This window comes from Mauremys reevesii, linkage group 14, assembly GCF_016161935.1.
Source record: "Mauremys reevesii isolate NIE-2019 linkage group 14, ASM1616193v1, whole genome shotgun sequence".
Classification (NCBI taxonomy): Eukaryota; Metazoa; Chordata; order Testudines; family Geoemydidae; genus Mauremys; species Mauremys reevesii.
In genome coordinates this window covers 16,157,547-16,174,148 of record NC_052636.1, presented here as the reverse complement: position 1 = coordinate 16,174,148, position 16,602 = coordinate 16,157,547, and the positions used below count along the sequence as shown (strand labels likewise).

General features: G+C 48.9%; 2 protein-coding genes across 3 annotated transcripts in view; both read right to left on the bottom strand.

Annotated features, from left to right (window-relative positions):
- Window positions 1–16,602, bottom strand: part of LOC120381973 (zinc finger protein 850-like) — a 754,134-nt gene that overhangs the window by 735,834 nt on the left and 1,698 nt on the right. The window contains exons 2-3 of the mRNA XM_039500144.1: window positions 13,823–13,936; window positions 11,948–13,480 (exon numbers count right to left, since the gene is read on the bottom strand). Coding sequence (XP_039356078.1) covers window positions 11,948–13,480; window positions 13,823–13,936 — 1,647 coding nt within the window. The remainder of the gene's footprint in view (window positions 1–11,947; window positions 13,481–13,822; window positions 13,937–16,602) is intronic.
- Window positions 7,893–8,432, bottom strand: LOC120381978 (kinesin-like protein KIF22). 2 transcript variants are annotated; one of them, XM_039500146.1, is made up of 2 exons: window positions 8,214–8,432; window positions 7,893–8,108 (listed from the first exon to the last, which is right to left on the bottom strand). In XM_039500146.1, the coding sequence occupies exons 1-2, from the start codon at window positions 8,390–8,392 to the stop codon at window positions 7,973–7,975; spliced, it is 315 nt and encodes a 104-aa protein (XP_039356080.1). In that variant the 5' UTR covers window positions 8,393–8,432; the 3' UTR covers window positions 7,893–7,972. The 2 variants fall into 2 exon arrangements, with proteins under 2 accessions (XP_039356080.1, XP_039356081.1); XM_039500147.1 differs by having other exon boundaries at window positions 8,220–8,432.

Below are 16,602 nucleotides of genomic sequence, written 5' to 3'. Positions count from 1 at the left end.
ACAAACCTCGATGCCAACTCTGCCCACATATCTACACCAACGACACCGTCACAGGACCTAACCAGATCAGCCACACCATCACCGGTTCATTCACCTGCACGTCCACCAATGTAATATACGCCATCATATGCCAGCAATGCCCCTCTATGTACATCGGTCAAACTGGACAGTCTCTAAGGAAAAGGATAAATGGACACAAATCAGACATTAGGAATGGCAATATACAAAAACCTGTAGGAGAACACTTCAACCTCCCTGGCCACACAATAGCAGATCTTAAGGTGGCCATCCTACAGCAAAAAAACTTCGGGACCAGACTTCAAAGAGAAACTGCTGAGCTCCAGTTCATCTGCAAATTTGACACCATCAGCTCAGGATTAAACAAAGACTGTGAATGGCTTGCCAACTACCGAACCAGTTTCTCCTCCCTTGGTTTTCACTCAACTGCTAGAACAGGGCCTCATCCTCCCTGATTGAACTAAGCTCGTTATCTCTAGCTTGCTTCTTGCTTGCCTATATAAACCTGCCCCTGGAAATTTCCACTACTTGCATCCGAAGAAGTGGGTATTCACCCACGAAAGCTCATGCTGCAAAACGTCTGTTAGTCTATAAGGTGCCACAGGATTCTTTGCTGCTTCTACAGAACCAGACTAACACGGCTACCCCTCTGATACTTGACACCATGCAAGGCACTGCATTTAGCCGTACGGAGTGGAAATCCATCAACCTCATGAAGAAACTTGCGCAAATACAGACGGATATCATCTTCCTTTCCAAATGTAAACGGATGGACATCATACCTAATGGACTAAAGGTAAAAAATCCACTGCTATCTACATACTACACAGACCACAGTGAGAGATTATGCCTTACTCTATCAAAGAAACTGAGGAACCACCTGATCAGCATCCTATACAGCAAACAGGAAAACATCAAAAAAGAGCTCTCCAACCTGGAGACCCTCATCAATAACCAAACTTCCATACAAACGGACTTCACTAAAATAAGACAGGAGATCTACATTACTCACTTCACCTCTCTACAAAGGAAAAAGGACTGTAAGCTGTCTAAACTCCTACCTGCTACATGGGGCCACAACCGTGGTACCCCTAACCCACCCAGCAATATCGTCAATCTATCCAACCACACACTCAGCCCAGAAGAACAGTCTGTCCTATCTCGGGGACTCTCTTTCTGCCCTGCCACCCCCACCAACATGATACAGTTCTGCGGCGATCTGGAAGCCTACTTTCGCCGTCTCCGACTCAAAGAGTACTTCCAGGACAACACTGAACAGCGCACCGATACAGTTACCCTCCCACCAACAGCACAAAAAAAAGAACTCCACATGGACTCCTCCTGAGGGACAAAATGACAGTCTGGACCTATACATTGAATGCTTCCGCCGACGTGCACAGGCAGAAATTGTGGAAAAACAACATCACTTGCCTCATAACCTAAGTCGTGCAGAACGCAATGCCATCCACAGCCTCAGAAACCATCCTGACATTATAATCAAAGAGGCTGATAAAGGAGGTGCTGTTGTCATCATGAACAGGTCTGACTACCAAAAGGAGGCCGCCAGACAACTCTCCAACACCAAATTCTACAGGCCACTTCCCTCAGATCCCACTGAGGAATACACTAAAACTGCACCATCTACTCTCAGGACACTCCCTACACTAACACTGGAACAAATCAACATACCCTTAGAGCCCCGACCAGGGTTATTCTATCTACTGCCCAAAATCCACAAACCTGGAAATCCTGGACGCCCCATCATCTCGGGCATTGGAACTCTCACTGAAGGTCTGTCTGGATATGTGGACTCTCTACTCAGACCCTATGCCACCAGCACTCCCAGCTATCTCCGTGACACCACTGATTTCCTGAGGAAACTACAATGCATTGGTGACCTTCCAGAAAACACCATCCTGGCCACCATGGATGTAGAGGCTCTCTACACAAACATCCCACACACTGATGGAATACAAGCTGTCAGGAACAGTATCCCTGATGATGCCACAGCACAACTGGTTGCTGAGCTCTGTGCCTTTATCCTCACACACAACTATTTCAAATTTGATGACAATATATATCTCCAGATCAGTGGCACCGCTATGGGCACCCGCATGGCCCCACAATATGCCAATATTTTTATGGCTGACCTGGAACAACGCTTCCTCAGCTCCCGTCCACTCATGCCCCTTCTCTACCTACACTACATTGATGACATCTTCATCATCTGGACCCATGGGAAAGACACTCTGGGAAAAATTCCACCACGATTTCAACAGCTTCCACCCCACCATCAACCTCAGCCTGGACCAATCTACACGGGAGGTCCGCTTCCTAGACACCACAGTGCAAATAATTGATGGTCACATTAACACCACCCTATACCGAAAACCTACCGACCGCTATGCCTACCTTCATGCCTCCAGCTTCCATCCCGGGCACACCACAAGATCCATTGTCTACAGCCAAGCACTGAGGTACAACCGCATCTGCTCTAACCCCACAGACAGAGACCAACACCTACAAAATCTCCACCAAGCATTCTCAAAACTACAGTACCCACACGAGGAAATAAGGAAACAGATCAACAGAGCCAGACGTGTACCCAGAAGCCTCCTACTGCAAGACAAACCCAAGAAAGAAACCAACAGGACTCCACTGGCCATCACATACAGTCCCCAGCTCAAACCCCTCCAACGCATCATCAGGGATCTACAACCCATCCTGGACAATGACCCCACACTTTCACAGGCCTTGGGTGGCAGGCCAGTCCTCGCCCACAGACAACCTGCCAACCTGAAGCATATTCTCACCAGTAACTGCACACCGCACCATAGTAACTCTAGCTCAGGAACCAATCCATGCAACAAACCTCGATGCCAACTCTGCCCACATATCTACACCAGCGACACCATCACAGGACCTAACCAGATCAGCCACACCATCACCGGTTCATTCACCTGCACGTCCACCAATGTAATATATGCCAGCAATGCCCTTCTGCTATGTACATCGGCCAAACTGGACAGTCTCTAAGGAAAAGGATAAATGGACACAAATCAGACATTAGGAATGGCAATATACAAAACCTGTAGGAGAACACTTCAACCTCCCTGGCCACACAATAGCAGATTTTAAGGTGGTCATCCTGCAGCAAAAAAGCTTCAGGACCAGACTTCAAAGAGAAACTGCTGAGCTCCAGTTCATCCGCAAATTTGACACCATCAGCTCAGGATTAAACAAAGACTGTGAATGGCTTGCCAACTATAGAACCAGTTTCTCCTCCCTTGGTTTTCACTCAACTGCTAGAACAGGGCCTCATCCTCCCTGATTGAACTAACCTCGTTATCTCTAGCTTGCTTCTTGCTTGCCTATATAAACCTGCCCCTGGAAATGTCCACTACTTGCATCCGAAGAAGTGGGTATTCACCCACGAAAGCTCATGCTGCAAAACGTCTGTTAGTCTATAAGGTGCCACAGGATTCTTTGCTGCTTCTACAATATTTATTGGTGATTATCGATCCTTTCTCAAAGTGGATAGAGGCATTTCCTCTTAAAGCCAATACTGCAAAAGCCACTGCCAAGATCTTGGTAGAACAAGTCTTCTCTCGCTAGGGGATCCCTGCAAAGGTAGAATCGGACCAGGAATCACATTTCACAGGACAGTTCTTTAGGGATTGTCTTAAATTGATGGGAGTCCCGCAGAGACTACACATCCCATACAGACCACAGTCATCTGGGATGGTGGAACGAACCAATCGGACTATAAAAGTGATGTTGAGGAAACTGGCTGATGCCAATGGACGTAACTGGGACACCCTCATGCCTTTAATTTTAATGGCATTGAGGGTGACACCGGCTGCATCTACTGATAAAACACCTTTTGAAGTGATGACAGGCCGAACAATGAGGTTACCAGAACATTTAATTTGGCAAGCTCGTGGCACTCAATTAGAGGGAATAAAAATGGATACCTACCTGCAAAATCTGCAAAAACATTTAAATCACATTCACTTGCAGGTAGCTGCCAAATTGGGAAAATCCAGACGTAAGGCAAAGGCTTACTTTGACAAAAACCAGAGAGAGAATACTTGGGAGGTAGGAGATCAAGTAATGTTATTGTCATATAAGTCACCAGAACATGGGTTGTGTAATCGATGGATTGGACCTTTCCAAATCATTGATAAATCTGGTCTCTATTATGCTTTCCTCCTGTTATTCTGATTTTATATACTGCTGAACTGAGTTTATCATGCTAACCAGTTCAAGCTGTATCGATCGTCCAGGTCGCAGGAGCAACTTCCTCCTCAGGACTTAAGTGATCAGACGAAATCGCAACAACTGGAGCCCAGCAGTTTGCAACCATGAAATTGACATTGACATTTTTGACTTATTACACCCTTATTGTTGCTCTAAGGGTAGGACTATGCCAAAATCTTAAGTCTGAAACTGAACTATTGCAACCCCAGGAAACCAGATGATCCAATCGTACTCAGTTGTCTGAGCCCAAGCAACAGAACATACCAACAAAGAAGGAACGGACTATTATACTTAATCCAAAACTGGTCGTCAACCTGATTCAACAGGTTAAGGGAATTCGGGGGGAGGATGTTACGTTTGAATATCAATTAGTGGAAGTAACTGCACTACCCTCTAGTGGTTGGAAAAAGATGTGGCCCTTAGATGAAAATTCTAAGGGGGGAGGATGCAAATGATGTAAATTGTCCAGTGTTAAACCCAGGACCTGTTAGTGGTCTTACCACAAGACCCATAATGGGGAAAGTAATTAATCAAGTTCAATTTATGCATATTCCTGTAGTGCTAAATTTGTCCAATTGGTACTTTGGGAGAATTTAGCTATTGTCAGCATACTAGAGTGGCTTCCTTTTTCTCAGTACGACTTGTGGATAGGATTGTAGCCTGTCAGCAATGAGTGCGAGACATTGTTCTGTTAAAGAATGATAAAGTTCCTAAGTCACAAACTCTTAAGAGAAAACATAGCTTAAATCTCCTTGGAGGTCTAGGATCCCTAACAGGACTATTTGGTGCAGGAATGTCAATTTGGAACCAAGCGGATATTGGAAAAATCCGCAAGCATATAGATTATGTGTTAAAAGAGGAAGCTAACCGAGTAGTCAATCCAATGTTACAGGGAATAAAGGGATTGGCACAGGAAGAACAATTTACTGTTTATGATATAACCCAATTGTTTAATGAAACTCAACAGAAAATTAACCAGTTAATTGCTTTAAACAATGATCAGAAAAGGGATCAGCACTTGGGGAAAGAAATTATATGCTCTGCATATGGGGAATATGTTGTAAACACAATTACTGATGCATTGCGATCTTTAAAATTAGGAGAAGTTTCTGACTTAATTAAGGATGAACAACTAATAAGTTGGTATTGTCCTAAATGTTTTCAAAAGCTGGAAAAGGAAAGATCCACTTGTTTGGATGCATGCCAGCATTTGTCAGTGGGTGCTATGAGAGAAATAGGATCTGTGACACCTCACCCCAACCGAGACAGTTGTTCTCTTGCAAAAGATTGTATAATGGCACGGTCTTAGTATGTTTCATTCACGGTCTCGTTACCAGTGTTTGACCCAGACAAAGATGTGTACAGGCAATTGGCTGCTATCCATTCTATCCATGTCACCTTGAAGATGACATCTACAGGGAACGCATTAATGCACCTCCCCTGGTAGTCTATCACACTCCAACTCAGATGTGGAAAGTACCACAGATGGCCTGTTATTCTGAAAAAGGACCTCAGTATATCTGTAGATGTAATGTGTTTGAATCAGACACTGTTTTGTGTGGACTACAGGGAGAGAGCACAGAATTCATCATCGTCATGCCTGGTGAGGCTGACCACATGGAAGACTCCGATGGAGAGGGTGACCTATGCTGGAAGGAACCAATTTTGCGTGGTTACCAAACAAAAGAGGTACCAGTATGGTCCCTTGGAGCGTCCTGTCACAGAGCCAAATTTCTGTTTTATCCCAAGGCAACCCACTGTAATAGGAAATCAAGTTATTTCCCCTATCCCTACTTTTGAGAACATTACTATTATTCAGTCTAACCCTGATTACCAGAATTTAACTATTTAAAGCACCCGCACCTTTTTGGCCTATATTTCACCATTAGGGTTACAACTGAAATCATTAATGACTCGTAAGGAGACTCACCTCCATTCAAATTACTAATATGGACGAAGCCCAACAAGTTGTTACCCAATTAATGAATGAAGGTAATGAGCCTGCAATAATTTCTAGAGAGAATTTCGGATTAAAAGTATGGGTAATATCCAAGGAATTGGGATTGGAATTAATTTCCTTATTTTGGGTTATATGCTGTATAAACGCAACAAATCCAAGCCAAAAACTAGGCAGAGACCTAGACAGACACCCAGACAATTACCTAAACAAATGCACAGACGAGCACCACCTGGGGATAAAGATGAATATATATACATGGTGCCCATTCCAGATACATACCAAAATTTGCCCAGGTATAAAACTAAAAAGGGCCCCACAGATATTGAATCCTAGGTGACGGGGTTTCTTGATGTAAATCACCCCGTCAAAGGGGGGCGTGTAGCCCTGAAGATTAATCTGTTGGTCTGTATAAAATGTCTTTTTGATAAAAGTGTGTAGGCTGCATAGATTATAGAATTATTTACAATAGCTGTAATGCAAGACACCTACAGACATCCAGGCCAGACACCCTGGCCAACTTCCTGCGTGACGCTGAAAGCAACCTTTAGGACCCTTACTCAGAAAAGTAAGAATAGAATACAAACCTACGCAAATGTCTGGGGACCTTTCACCTAGTAAAGGGTGGAAAGTGGGGATTTTTGCCCACAAATCTAACAAGTACACCACAGATGCGTACATATCTGTCACTCATACGCATATCTGTTGGCCTATGAGGGATGGTACCCTAACCTTTCTGTGGGGGAAGGACAAATTTGGGCATAGGAGGAAGGATTTCTCCTTATAAAAAGGGTGTTGATACACCATATGGTAGGCAATATATCCAGCTATTTCCTTATGGTCTCACCTTGTCTCCCCTATGAAGGCTGTCAACTACTGATGGTATTTCTTTTCACATCTGTAAGTATAAAGGAATCTAATTTCTGCTTTATCTTTTAAAAGCATCTAGTTTATAGAGGTAAACTTATACTCGGTCTTTTTATTATTTTCTTCTAAAATAAGTGTGAAACCACACCCAAGTGTCTATTGCACAAGGTAAATGTCAAAGGTATATCTCTTATAGAACTGTGATATTTGTAACTTTGTAATCTCAAACTGCTTTTAACATTTACTTATTGTTTCATTGATTTTAAATAAAAGGTCTTAAAGACTAATTTTATCTCAGTGTTAAGTTCCTGTCATATACCCCAATCTCCTTGTATAAATTCTGTGAAGCCTGATTTAAGACGAACTCTTTTGATCACACACATTGGCAAACCATACCCATATTATTATCTATTAATTATTACTATTATTATTAATTAATTAGAACAATAATTACCAAATAAAACTAAATTAAGTGGCTAAATTCCACTGACCCTACTAACCCACCCCAAATCAGGCTACACTCCGAGACTGCTCCAAAGCTGGGGTCTTAGTACCCGTCCTGTGGATCTGCAACAGTGGGTCCAGCAGCTGGCTGGACAGTTCTTCCCCCACCCCTAGTCCTGTCCTCCCCACTCCCATACTTGCCTTCTCCTGGTAGATCTCCAGGTAGGACATGAAGACGGAGAAGTCCCACTCCTCAGCCCCAGGTCAGCGGCTCACCTCCCGTGTCATTTGCAGGACATCCCGCAGCGCCCGTGGATCACACCTGGCTGTTCTGTGCTGCCCAGCATGGTGTGCGTCTTACCTGGGGTGGGGGGCAAGAAATGACTTCCACAGCCCCCTGCCCCGCCTCTGGGCTCAGCCTCCCCCTCACTCACCAGCACCGGTGCGTCCATAGGCCAGCACACTGGCATTCTGCCCCTCCAGCAGGTGGCACAGGACAGGCCGCACGGAGCCGGTGTAGATGTCATTCTGGGTGGCTTGATCACCATAGAAGGTGTCGAACCTGGAGAACAGGGTAGGGCATCCTGTGATGGCAAGGGAGCAGCTCAGCCCAGGGCCCCCCCCCCAGCTGGAGACACCCCACCCGGGGAAAACCCACCCCACTTACTCATACTGTATAGTCTCCATCTTGTTCCTCCAATTGATGATCTCCAGGGAGCGGGAATCCAGGCCGCGGATGCAGGGGTCCCCCTGGCTGCAGGGGCGCAGGCGGACGCACACTCGCACGTGGGCTGGGGGGCTGGCACGGCGGGGCTCGGCCAGGCTGGCTTTCTGCTGGGACAGCATGGTGCCCACCCCAGGGGCTGGGGGGGGAGAGCTCGCTGCTGGGGGGAGGGGAGTTAGAAGACTGCTAGATGGGCTTCCCCCCCACTCCACTCCCCAAGCTGAGCTAGGGGGTGAACCTGCTGCTCTCTGCCCTCCATGGCCCCCCCACGCAGCTTTTGGGCTCCTCCCCTCCCCCTCCCCTTCCAGTGCCCCCATCCATTCCCCTCCCCTCCTCCCTCCCGGTGCCCTTCCCCCGCCCCCTCCCCTCCTGGTGCCCCATCTTTTCTCCCCACCTCACGCCCCCCAGCTGCTCCCTCACTGAGCCTCCTGCTCTCTTTCGGGTCCCACACAAGCTGTGACTTCTGCAGGCCATGGCCATTTGTATTTGGCACTAGCTCCGCCCCTGCTCAGACACCAGCCAATCAGGGAGCCCGCTCTTAGCTCCTCCCCTCCTGCTGCCCTGCCCACTCTTGACTCCTCCCCTCCTGATACCCCCCGCAACACAGCCTGCCCCCTCTTAGACCCTTACAGCATTAAAAGAATGCTGGAGGGCCCCCCCAGAACCCCTTAAGCCCCCCTGGGACCCCTACAGCCTGCAGAGAGGACTAGGAGGTATCCCGAACCCCCTAAGCCCCCCCGGGATGCCTACAGCCAGGAGAGAGGGCTGGGGTGCCCCCCAGGAATCCCCTAAGTGCCCCCATTACCACTACAGCCAGGAGTGAGTGCTGGGGATGCCCCAGATCCCCCTAAGCCCCCCCCAGGAACCCTACAGCCTAGAGAGAGCTCTGGGGCAGTCTCCCCAACCCCCTAAGCCACACCGGGACCCCTACAAACCAGAGAGAGGTCTGCCCCCCCAAACCCTCTAAGACCCCTAAGGACCCCAACAGCCTGGAGAGAGTGCTGGGGGTCTCCCAGAACAACTTAAGCCCCCCCCCCCAATCCCTACAGCCTGGATAGAGGTCTGGGGAGTCTCCCCGAACTATCTAAGCCCCCTGGAAACCTTACAGCCTGGAGAGAGGGCTGGGGGCCCCCTGGAACCCTCTAAGCCCCCCCAGGAACCCTACAGGGGGAGTTCCTCTAGGTTTATAAGCTAGACCCTGTAATATTTTCATCCTGATGTTAGAGATAATGTTTCTTTCTTTCTTTTAATAAAATCTTTTCGTTTTAGAACCTGATTGATTTCTTCCCTTGTTTGGCGTCTCAGGGGAAGAGGAGGGGGGAAAGGGAATCCCTCTTTGTTTGAATCAAGGTGATCTCTCCAACGGCTAAGGGAGGGGGAGGTGGGGGAATGGGCTATTGCCCTTTGTGTTAAGATCCGAGGAGTTTGGATCTGTGTTCCCCAGGGAAAGTTTTGGGGGGAACAGGGAGTGTGCTAGACATGGGAATTTCTAGCTGGTGGCAGCATTACCAGATCTAAGCTAGGGTTTAAGCTTAGAAGGATCCATGCAGGTCCCCATCTTTTGGACGCTAAAGTTCAAAATGGGGAATAAACCTATGACAATGATTCTATGATGACTCAGAATCAGGACATGAGATTCTCCCATTGCATTCTCCTCTGAGCCGTTCAAACCTCCTTCGCTCATTAGGACTGAGTCTCATTATTTACAGAAGCTCTAGTATCAGAGGGGGAGCCATGTTAATCTGGATCTGTAAAAACAACCAACAGTCCTGTGGCACCTTATAGACTAACAGACGTATTGGGGCATAAGCTTTCATGGGTGAATGCCCACTTCGTCAGACGCAAGTTCTAGCATCGCCGTAATGGAAAAAAACCAACCAGCCAGCCAGCCTCCCCATCTCCAAAGAATCCCATCTGCATAGGAAAAGTCCTACAACCGGCTTTGCCAGCGGTTGGAAACTGGGATTTCAACTCCAAATGATCTCACTGTATTTGAGGTCCATCCAGGTCGGTGACACTTTCATCTCAGGCCCTAAATTACTGTTTAGGAGCAAAGAAAAGAAATTGTGATCCACAAACAGAGGGCTGAGAACCCTGAATGATAGGACACATTGAGCGGTGGAACGTGGAGAAGATCAATTCTAATGGTGTCACGGAGTCCCCGGGTGATGCTCTGGAACTGCTCCCTACGAAGCCGGGAGGACTCTGGGGGAGCCTCCTCTCCCTTGGAGCAGACTGTCTGCAGGGCAAGAAGCTCCCACAGCTTCACCTCCTGGGTCTCTCCTCGGAGCATTCAGCATCCTCTGCCCCTCCGTGTGCTTCCCACAGCGAGTCCGCCCAGGTGGGGTCCTGGGGGGGCCACAGGGTCCTGCACCCCAATTCCACAGTCAGACGTGACTCTCAGCCAGCCAGTAAAACAGAAGTTTATTAGATGACAGGAACATGGACTAAAACAGAGCTTGTAGGTACAGCAAACCGGACCCCTCGGCCGGGTCCATTCTGGGGAGGCAGGAAGACCAGAGCCCTGTCTGGCTCCCCTCCATTTCCCCAGCCATCTCCAAACTGAAACTCCCTCCAGCCTCTTCCCCAGCCTCTGTCCAGTTTCCCGGGCAGACGTGTTACCTGGCTCCAACCCCACTCCTGGGTTCTCATGTTACATGCTCAGGTATCTTCCCTCAAGGAAAGTCTCCCATCCCCAATGTAGCCAGTCCCAATAAACCTCCCCTGCTACCTTCCCAGGTCAACACTCCCCACTCCCTGCTGGGGCACAGGCACCCACCCAGTATTCAAAGAAAACATTGAGAACATTCCCACTTCGTCACAGTCACGCACCCCTATTCCCAGCACCCAGGTATTGGTGCAGCACACAGGGAAACTGAGGCACACACAGTATTCATGTAAAACTCACATAGGCTCAACAGTAAGACTCACATACAACATAACAAGGGAAAATCCCCACTTCATCACACCCTCTATCCTCACTCCTTCTCTGTTATATTTACATTGAGAGAAAGGGTACAAGACCCAACTGCTATTCGGCAGAACCCAGTGCAATCTGGGAACGAGGCAATCTGTCCCTAATGGGGGAACCTGGTGACTAACAATCACTTCACAGTGAGAGGAAAAGTATAAACGTGATGCTCTAAATTTGGTTAGACCAGGAAAAGTGACGGAGGTTGTGTCCAGTGGTGAGGAGATTTGCTACGTTACCCTGGCCGCTATATGGGCTGTTTTCTCCATTGAAAAAACTAGTTGTGTTTTTACATCAGGATCCCTAACGCAATCTAGCTAACTCCACGGAAAACCCTAGTGGAGCCAAGGCCCAGGTCGATTTAACCTCCACGTACCAAGTAAAGGTCACTCCTGGCTCCCCCACCTGGGGCTGACGGACATTCCTGGAGGGACGCACACTTCCATGATGCAGGACAAGGGGGTTGATGAAAAACACCGTGGACTTCACTCCAAGGAAAGGTGAGCTGCAAAAGGGAAAAGCAGACAACTCACGTGAAGGAGCCACAAATGCCGCCTCAAAGTTCACTGCTTGGGAATTAGCAAAAGGAAAAAACAAACAATCTTTTCTGAGACCCAGACGAGATTTTCATGGTGTTTGTCTCCCTTGCAGCTTCTCTGGTGATACATAAGAGAAGAGTCGTGATGGAAGAATTTCTCTCACTCACGGCATCCATAGGGTTTCTCCCCTGTGTGGTTCCTCTGATGTGTAATAAGGCCTGATCTCCCAGCGAAGGTTTTCCCGCACTCACAGCATCCATAGGGTTTCTCTCCTGTGTGGCTCCTTTGATGGGCAATAAGGTGTGGGTGCTGAGCGAACGTTTTCCCGCACTCATGGCATTTATAGGGTTTCTCCCCTGTGTGGATTCTCTGATGTGTAATAAGATTTGAGAAGTGAGCGAAGGTTTTCCCGCACTCACGGCATCCATACGGTTTTTCTCCTGTGTGGCTCCTCCGATGTGAAATAAGGCCTGAGATCTGAGCAAAGGTTTTCCCGCACTCATGGCATTCATAGGGTTTCTCTCCTGTGTGGCTCCTCTGATGCGTAATAAGGTGTGAACTCCGAGCAAAGGTTTTCCCGCACTCACAGCATCCATAGGGTTTCTCCCCTGTATGGATCCTCTGATGGCGAATAAGGTGTGAGCTCCGAGCGAAGGTTTTCCCGCACTCACGGCATTCATGGGGTTTCTCCCCTGTGTGGCTCCTCTGATGGCGAATAAGGTGTGAGCGCCGAGCAAAGGTTTTCCCGCACTCGCAGCATCCATAGGGTTTCTCCCCTGTGTGGCTCCTCTGATGGCGAATAAGGCGTGAGCGCTCAGTGAAGGTTTTCCCGCACTCACAGCATTCATGGGGTTTCTCCCCTGTGTGGCTCCTCTGATGGTGAATAAGGCGTGAGTGCTCAGTGAAGGTTTTCCCGCACTCACAGCATCCATAGGGTTTCTCCCCTGTATGGATCCTCTGATGGCGAATAAGGTGTGCGCGCTGAGCAAAGGTTTTCCCGCACTCACAGCATTCATGGGGTTTCTCCCCTGTGTGGCTCCTCTGATGGCGAATAAGGCGTGAGTGCTCAGTGAAGGTTTTCCCGCACTCACAGCATCCATAGGGTTTCTCCCCTGTATGGATCCTCTGATGGCTAATAAGTTGTGAGCGCTGAGCGAAGGTTTTCCCGCACTCACAGCATCCATAGGGTTTCTCCCCTGTGTGGATCCTTTGATGGCGAATAAAGGTTGAGCGCTCAGTGAAGGTTTTCCCGCACTCACAGCATCCATAGGGTCTCACTCCGATGTGGATCCTTTGATGGCGAATAAGGGTTGAGCGCTCAGTGAAGGTTTTCCCGCACTCGCAGCATCCATAGGGTCTCACTCCGGAGTGGATTCTCTGATGGTGTGAGCGCCTCCTGAACTTTTTCCCACTCTCAAAGCCCGTGTTATTTCTCTCTCCCGTCAGGATTCTCTGCTGGGCCGTGGCTTCCTTGAGGCCTTTGTGAGTTCCCCGATAATTAACAGATATTCCAACTTTCTGTGCTGGCTGGTTTCCCTGCCGCTTCTCTGACCTGTGCTGCCCCTGAGAGCCTCTTCCCCGCTCACAACTCCTGGACACACTCCCTTTGCATCTTTGCAATAACACCCCATGTGCTTCCACTTGCTCCTCTTCCTGCTGAGGCTTCTGCTCCACGGTCTCTCTCACTGCCCCCTCACCTGCTGGGACAGAGAAAGGAAAACCTCAGAAACCAGAAGGGAAAAGCGGAGAACAAGCCAAGAGAGTAGCTGAAGATGGAGAAAAATCAGGGACTGAATTTCCCCAAACGGGAGAGAGGAGAAGATCAATTCTGCATCCAGTTCCCATCCAAACACTCAGGAAGAAGGGAGTCTGGGGAGGGAACTACTGCCAGGAGTTAGGCTGGGTAGGAAGCCATGAACAGTATCTGCCCTGAGGATAGGACACCTGCTGGGGACCATCCTGAACCCAGAGACCTCACAAGGTCTTTGCTGGGAATCCCCGCTGTTTCCTTCAAACACTGAGAAGGTTAAATGATCCCTCACCCATGCAGCTGTCTCCCAGGTTCTCTCTCTCCTCTGAGCCCTGGCGATCTGGAGCCCACGGCTCTTCCCCTCGTTCCAGCTGGGAGATGACATCGGGTTTGGAAACTGGGAACCCTGCTCAGGGGAAAGACAACCAGTGAGATCAGGTAACACACAAAAGAAGAAGTTACTCAACTTGTGCAGTAACAATGGTTCTCTGAGATGTGTCTCCCTATGGGTGCTCCACTGTAGGTGCTAGCACGTTAGAAATAGCTGGGTAGACCGGTGGCTTTCCACACTACTGTGCCCCTTTCAGGAGCCTGATTTGTGTTGCGTACCTCCGAGTTACACCTCATTTAAAAACGACTTGCTTACAAAATCCGACATAAAACACAAAAGTGTCACCGCACACCATGAATTGCTGCCTTGCTCATTTTTACCATATCATTATAAACTAAATAATTGGAATATAAATATTGTACTTACATTTTAGTGTATATTATATAGATCAGTATAAACAAGTCATTGTATGAAATTTTACTCTGTACTGACTTGGCTAGTGATTTTGCCGTAGCAACTCTGGAAGACCTCTGCGTACCCCAGGGGTACACATACCGCTGGTGTAGACGCTGCAGCTCAGGCTTCAGAGACTGAGCTCCAGCCCAATCTACAACATAGTCGCAGTTACATACAGCTCGCCAAGGCCAGGCTGGGGACCCAGGCTGGGAGGGTCTCTCCCAGAGGCAGCACAGACATCGCAAAGTGCAATATATTTGTGTTCTCACGTTCTGCTTCCCTCGGACCCAGTCATTACACATTCATATGTGGACAGTTCTTGATCCTGTTTCACTCCTTCGCACCCAGTGACTAACAAAGCACATTGAGAGGGAAGCTGACCCAGGCATATTTTTCATTAAAAAAACTACTAAATAAAGCCCCCATTCTCCAGAGGGAGACAACGTCGAAGTGAAGGGCTAGGATCATGAATCATAAAATCACAGAAACACAGGGGGTGAAAGGACCTCGAGTTGTCAGCTAATCCATCCTCCAGCCCTGAGGCAGGACCCGGTATACACAGACCATCTGTCTAACCTCTTCTTCAAAACCTCCAGCGACCAGGATCCCACAACCTCCCTTGGGAACGTATTCCTGTACTTATCTATACGCACAGCTGGAAAGTTTTTCCTGAGATCCAACCTAAACATCCCATGCTGCAGAACAAGCCAGTTACTACTTCTCCCTACCCTAAGCAGGAGAGGATAAGGCAGGGGCGGGCAAAGTTTGTGGCCTGAGGGCCACATCGGGTTTCCAAAATTGTATGGAGGGCCGGTTAGGGGAGGCTGTGCCTCTCCAAAGAGCCAGGCCCCTGACTCCTATCTGACCCCTCTGCTTCTCACCCCGACGGTCCCCCTGGGACTCCTACCACATCCAACACCCCCGTTCCCTGACGGCACCCCCCGGGACTCATGCCCCATCCACCACCCCCTGCGCCCTGTCCCCTCCGCCCCGACTGCCCCCAACCATCTATGCGTGTATATATGCCATAACTGGAATATGTTTTATGCTACATATGCCATGTAACATACCTACGTACAGGTTATGATCCACTGAATCTATTAACCCTATTTGTATGCACGTATCATTTTGTATTGGTTGGCTGTGTACTTGTCTGATTCTTAGTAGGTTTTAGTGAAGCAGTTGGTCGGCTTCCTGAGAAAACACTAGTCTCAGGCCTTGGCTACACTTCAGAGTTACAGCGCAATAAAGCCGCCCGCAGCGCTGTAACTCACTCCCCGTCCACACTGGCAAAGCACATCCAGCGCTGGGTCTCCGTGGCTACAGCGCTGCAGGTACTCCACCTCCCCGAGAGGAAGAACAGCCGCTCCGAGTGGCTGAGACGCTGGTGCTCCAGTGTAAACGGGGAGTGACCTTATTACGCAGTGATTGACTTCCGGAAATGCCCCATAATCCTTTTAAATGAAGGTTCCTCTCCTTGTTTTGTTGTGAACTCCGGGCTCTGGGAGCTGCTTATCAAAACACCAAACACAGCTGCTGTTTGCTGTGACTGAGCAGAGGCGGGGGGCTCCCTTTGGAAGGCCCACAGCTGATGTTTGCTTGAAGAGAGAGGCGGCACGGTGGGGGGGAGGGGAAGGGTCCGTTTGGAGGAGCGGCTGCTTATCTGGTCTGTGAGAAAAAAACAAACAGCTGCTGTTTGCTTTCAGTGAGTGAGAGGAGGTGGAGGAGGGTCAGAACTTGCAAGGCAGCTGCTGACACAGTGTCGGCTCCAAAAATCCACTCTCTTTCCCCCACGCTCCCTGTCACACTCCACCCCCCCCCTTTTGAAAAGCACGTTGCAGCCACTTGAACGCTGGGATAGCTGCCCATAATACACCGCTCCCAATGCCGCTGCAAATGCTGCCAATGTGGCCACGCCAGTGCGCTGGCAGCTGGCAGTGTGGACAGACTGCAGCGCTTTCCCTACACAGCTGTACGGAGACAGGTTTAACACCCAGCGCTGCACAGCTGCAAGCGTAGCCAGACCCTCAGTAAGGGCCCAATCACGAAGCCCTTAAGCCACCAATGAATTTGGAGCCGCCAATCCACATCTGGGCTTTCCCAGGAATGTGGCTTGGCTGGTAAGGAACTCGGTGACACATGGACATGTGACTTGCCCATGTGACTCCAAAACTCCATCTTGGAGCTGGACTTTGCATAGGAGAGAGGAGGGGGTCCCCACCCACAAAAGTCTATTTAACCCCCTGGGAGACTCCTCCATTTTGTCTTCAGCTGGCTCAAGAGAG

What these genes read in the sequence shown, in the direction of transcription:
- LOC120381978 (XM_039500146.1), bottom strand. Translation starts at nt 8,392, where the DNA reads ATGCTGTCCCAGCAGAAAGCCAGCCTGGCCGAGCCCCGCCGTGCCAGC. An exon ending in ATGGAGACTATACAGTATGA is followed by an intron (nt 8,109 to 8,213) that starts GTAAGTGGGGTG and finishes CCTGTTCTCCAG; the next exon opens with GTTCGACACCTTCTATGGTG.